A 6,283-nucleotide genomic window follows, 5' to 3' on the forward strand; every position below is an offset into this window, starting at 1 on the left:
CCTAACTTAACCAAACCAAAGCAAACCTAACAATCTTCAATCTTTTTTTTAATATTTTTTTTTTAAGGAGAACTCACTCAAAGTATTATTCATCAATTAATACCATTCCCCCGAGTTTAACAACTATTCAATTTGAACTTATTGTGATATAATTTATCTCCACCACCCATCCCCGTTCCACCCCTTCCACCTACCACCCCCCCTTTTTTTTTTGTTTTTTTTTTGTATATCCTACCTCAAAGAACAACCTGAACAAATCAAGCAGCCCCAAAAATTAAAATTTCTTCTAATTTTTTTTTTTTTTTTTTTTTTTTAAAGGAAACATGATAACAACAACATCTATATCATCAGTTATATTAACAATACTTAAACCATTTATATTTATATATCAATTTATTTATCGAATTTATTGGTCAGGATTAAATCAACGTAATATATTTCAATTAATTTTCAATTTTTTAATTAATTTTAGTCCAATTTTCATTTGGTTATTAATATTTAAAAATGCTGGATTAATTCCTCATAAATTACGTCCTAAAATTCATGTTAAATTAGCTTATCATTTAGATCATTATATTTTTGAAACTTTAATTGGAGGAATTATTAATATTTTTGGATTAGCAAGTCTGAGTTGGTTATTATATCGATTTATTTATAAACTGAAACCACACAACAATAACAGTAACAGAAACCATTACCAAAATGAAATAAATTTAGAAAATTATCCTCCTAATAATGCTAATGATATTTATTCATTATATAAAATACCACAAAATTATGAAATGAATATTGCTATTGATAATGATAATAATATCAGTAGTAATAGTAGCAATAATAGTAGTGATATTGAATTAGAATCATTTCCTAAAGAATTATTAAAACCTAATTATAATCAATTACCACCAATAAATTTCCAAGATCAAGACTTAGACCCAAACTCAAACTCAAACTCAAACCTTCAACTAGATACTAATAATAATAATAATACTATTAATGAAGTTAATCCAATGAATAATAGATTTGCTCCTATGGTATTTATCCCACAATTAACTCTGATTGAAATTGATCAAATGACTCAATCAATTAATAATAAAATTCTTAATCATATTCATCAATCAAAAAATATTAATATTAATAATAATAATAATAATAATAATAATAATAAATTAAATTTGAATTATTCACCTATTAATTCATGGGATTTTTGTCCATCATTATTATTATCTATTAGTTGGTTTTTATTAAATTTTGTTTATTATTTACATGAACCAATAAAATTATGGAAAGATTATTTAGCATGGACAAGTTATGTATTATGTCATATTACTATACCTATAATTACTAGTATTTGGTTATATATTTTCCATGCCCCAGGTTCAATTAAATCTTATAGTTTTGCTCTTGGATTTCAAAATATTTGTGGAGTTTTAACTCATTTAATTTTTCCAAATGCTCCTCCTTGGTTTATTCATATGAATGGTGAAAATGCCATGGCAAATTATGATATACCTGGTTATGCAGCAGGATTAATTCGAGTTGATATAGCTTTAGGTACTCATTTAACTTCAAATGGGTTTCATGCTTCTCCAATTGTATTTGGTGCTTTACCTTCATTACATTCAGCAATGGCAGTAATGACATTTTTTTTCATTGGATATTATAGTCGTTGGGTTATAATTAAATTTTTGGCATTTATATATGTTATAATTCAATGGTGGGCCACTATTTATTTAGATCATCATTGGAGATTAGATTTATTAATTGGATTAATTTATTCTATTATTTGGTTTACATTAATTTATAAATTTTTTATTAAATATCAACAAAAAAAATTTATAATGGCTAGATTAAATTATCAATTTAATAATGATGGTAGTACAATGGGAATGAGAGTTTTCAAAAATACTAAAATTCAATGGTTTTTCGATCCTTTTAGTTAAAGTTTTTGGGAAAAAAAAATTAATTAATTGATTGATATTTGGATATTTGGATATTTGATATTTTACGTAAATTACCAAAAGTTCAAAATTTTTTTGTTTTTTTTTATTGCATATTATTCATTATTCATTATTATTATCATTATCATTATTATTCATTATCATTATTATCATCATTATCATCATTATTATCATTATTATTCATTTTTATAAAGTTTTTTTTTTTAAAAAAAAAAATTTTGTTTAGCATACATTTTACCATGACTATATTGTTTTTTTTTTTCTCCCCCAATTTATAGGTTTATTATTTCCATATATACAAGAACATTCACCCATATATACATATATATACATATATTGCTTATTCATATATTTATAATGTCATTGCCAAATTTTTATTTTTTTCTTATTCCTACTACAAAATTTTCTCTCTTTCTTTCTCTCTGTCTCTCTTTCTGTATGTCTTTGGTTTTTCTGTCTTTGGTTTTTCATTATTGATTATCTGAATTATTAATTTTTGGTATTTTTATATATAAATGTTTCGTTTCCGTTTCGTTTTGTTTCCGTTTCGTTTCCGTTTCGTTTTGTTTCGTTGTTAAATATTTATTTAAAAAAAAAAACAAATCATTCAATTGAATGTTCTTTAGAAAACCCCAAAAATCAAACTATACAAAATCTTGTATGAATAATTATTTATTGAATACCTGTCACGGGAAAATGACTCATTATGACCATTCCTGGTTAACACACTAGTATTACGATGGCGTACTAGCGCAACCTCCTGGTTATACTATAAATACGGGTGCTCGCCTCGCCGCCTCTACTTACGTAGTTCTATACTTTCACTCTTCATACGACTTTCCACCTTTTCCCCCAATACACGTGCCTAAAGGACTTATGCCCTGTAAGGCCTATGACAATACCTTCCTAAATAAAATTATTACAATTGATACAAATCTAAATCATACAGTATAGATATTTAGAGGCATTATTATTATCACTAATATTATTATTATTATAAAATATATTAAATCAACCTAGATTTGGTAATATATATATATATATGTATGTTTGGGGGGTGGGGGGGGGGGGTTTAATTGATGGCTAAAACTTATCAATATTTTTTTTCAGGTCGTGTGATTATTAACACATACAATTTTTTTTTTTTGCAACATTTGCAACAAATGTTTTTTTTTTTTTTTTTTTTTTTTTTGTTCTTGGGGGGGGGGGGAGGTCGCAAGACGATAAACTGGCGCACCAATTCCAAAGCACTCGTGTGCCTCGGACGCATGGCTGCTGCTGCTATCAACATTCATATCTCTAACTTGTAAATCATCATCATCAACAACAACATTAGATCTATATATATAACCTTTCAAACATACAATTTGAGTTGTTGATCATTTTTTTTAAGTAAATCTAAAGCATAATGGAATTAGTCCTCCTCTTTCTCCTTCTTATCCTTTTTAATCATATTCATATAATATAAGTATTATTAGTTTTTTTTTTTTTTTTTTTTCTTCTTCTTCCCATACTTTTAATAAAAGATATACAATCTTTATATTTTCTATTGTTTGAATTTTCATTGTTATGGTTTTTCGGATTTATTAAATGTGACACAATATTTTTTCTATCTAATAATAACAACAATAATAATAATAATAATAATAATAATAATTGTTGATTCTTTTGGAAAATCTATTGACAAACGCACACACCACACACACACCACACACACACACCAACATCATTTGAGATTTATTTTAATTTTAATTTTTTATTTTCCACTATTTCTTCTTTCTAAGCCAATCCACAAACTATTTGAGATTCTATTTTAGAAAGAGTTATATATATAAAATGGGGGATTTTTAGTGAATTGACTATTTAAATTAAATTAAATTAAATTAAAAAAAAAAAAAAAAAATTGGGAAACAACGATTAGAATATGGTTCTGTTAATTAATCAATTAAAACCATCATTTTTGGTATTTTTATTCATAACTATGTGGTCAATAAAAGAAATATTAAATATTAAATATTAAATATTAAATATCATCACTTTCCTTGTAAATTAGATTAGATTGGTTTTGGAAACTAGATTCATGAATGATGCAATCAATGTTCAGATTGACGAAGCCAATCTATTAAATTAATTTTTTAATTTTAATTGATTTTATTTTACTCCGCCAGAGATTATAATTCTTCCTTTCAAAAATTATTGATAGTTCGTATTGTTCTATTTTTTTTTTATCCTTCCTTATTCATATATATATATATATGTGTGAACCCCATTGCTTATATAATCCTATCCACTATCCACTATCCAAGTTGATGAAAAAGTATTCGTAAAATTGAACAAAAAAAAAAAAAAAAAAAAAAAGCGTAGAAATTACAATGCGGAGGCGGTGGTGGTGGTGGGTGGTATTTACTATGGTCCTGGTAGTACCCCCTCCCTATATACACGTGTGTTCGGATTGCTATCTATATTGAAATTGATATATAAATCTATTTTTTTTTTTTTTTTTTTTGAAAATATGTGACTCCTTAGTTAATGGGGGTTCCAATAACATAACATAGTTATCATCATTGAATTTCAAAACCGTAGCAATTTTAACGAAATTGATAAACTTTAATCTATTATTTTAGTGTGGGGGGTTTAAACGATTTAAAATAATAGGTTAAAGCTTATAACTTTATAACTTTATAACTTTATAACTTTATAACTTTACAATAGAAACTTAAACTTTGATAGACTGATTGATTAATTGCTATTGTTGGTTGTTGTTGGTTGTTGTTGGTTGTTGTTGTTAGTAAATCTTTTGAAATTAACGATCAATTCAATTTTCGTGTTTTGTTAGAACTGTACGATATCAATTATCTGGTGAACAAAGAAAGTTTAGACCTATTATAAAACAAAGAACTTGACAGTTACTAAAAAAGCAAAAAAAAAAGAAAAGAAAGGAAATGACTATTCACAATAGCAATCTCCTATTTTAGTTTCTATCAATTTGTTGGTCTTGCTAGTTCTTGTTAGTTCTTGTTAAGTTTTTGCGCGTAGGTGGATAGGTGGATAGGTAGGCATGCGTACATAATTTCGTTTGCACAAGTTAGTTAGTAGACGAGGCTGAAAATGAATGACACATTCTTGATTTATTATATACACACCTACCTAACAAACAACAAACAACCAACAACAACAAAAGCAGCAAGAGCAAGAACAAGAGCAAGACAATCTATTTTAATTTAATTTAATTTAATTTAATTTATATCACTTGCCAAAAACAATCAATTAACCAATCAAATTTTAAATTTCAGGTTTCCTCCTGTACGGCTGTAAACTCCACACATACAATTCTATTTTTATTAAGGGGGTTCATTATCTTTTAGTTTTTTGGTTTGTTTTTTTTTTTTTTATTTAATTATTGTATATATACTTGACATCACACGACCCTGAAACTGGCCGCAATGAAAAAAAACTTTTCCTATTAAAAGAAAAAAAAAACATCACCACCACCACCACCACACATACACATACACATACACATACACATACACATACACATACACATACACACCATCTTATTCTTAGAAAAATGAATTTATATGATGTTTGTAAGTATTTTAATAGTTACACATACAATAGACTTGTCATTGTAAAATCATTATAGATTGACATAGATATAAGACGAACTAATCTGTTTGTTTGTTTTTTTTCTCTTTTTTTTTTTGTTAGATATGAGAATTTGTTTTTTTTAGAGATGTGTGAAACCACTTGTTTCTGTTGCTTCTTTTTTTTTTTTTTTTGTTTTGATGTTTTAATTTTGTGAATGTTTACACGACGACGTAACAATTGTTTTTGCATCATTTCTTATTTAATAAAATATTACACGCCCATTTTCATATATTAACAAACACTTTGAAGAGAGAGAGAGAGACTTCTACTGCTTCTTTATATTCATATAAATATATTCCTATATTTCTTTTGGGTTGTTTTTCTTTTTATTTTTTGTTTTCTTCTTTTTTTCTTCTTTTTCAAGTTTATTGAATTCATTTTCTTCTATCAATATCTTATTATTAATCTTACTACTACTGTTGCTGTTGCTCCTGTTTAGTTTATTTTAGTGGTTGTTAAATTATTACACTTTATTTAAACTTTATTCATTTGCAGCAACACCATTAAACACACCACTACCACCCTTCCTTCCTTCCTTCCACCATACAATTTTTTTTTTTTTTTTCAGAAAGTGTATCCGTATCCGTATCCACATTCACATTCACAAATAAAATCATATTGATTTACCTTGCTTTATATCTATTTATTTCTTTAATATCCATAATATCCATAAT

The 6,283-nt window shown here is 26.1% G+C and overlaps 1 protein-coding gene across 1 annotated transcript, besides 1 other annotated feature; it reads left to right on the forward strand. All coding sequences in view use genetic code 12, as the record gives it.

Moving 5' to 3' along the window:
• Positions 1–323: 323 nt before the first annotated feature.
• CD36_08590 (inositol phosphoryl transferase, putative) lies at positions 324–1,940 on the forward strand (the record flags this gene model as incomplete). The annotated part of the gene is made up of 1 exon (XM_002417458.1): positions 324–1,940. The coding sequence occupies one exon, from the start codon at positions 324–326 to the stop codon at positions 1,938–1,940; it is 1,617 nt and encodes a 538-aa protein (XP_002417503.1).
• Positions 1,941–2,642: 702 nt separating this feature from the next.
• Positions 2,643–2,856: a mobile genetic element.
• Positions 2,857–6,283: the final 3,427 nt, after the last annotated feature.

Source organism: Candida dubliniensis, chromosome 1 (assembly GCF_000026945.1).
Source record: "Candida dubliniensis CD36 chromosome 1, complete sequence".
NCBI classification, from domain to species: Eukaryota; Fungi; Ascomycota; class Pichiomycetes; order Serinales; family Debaryomycetaceae; genus Candida; species Candida dubliniensis.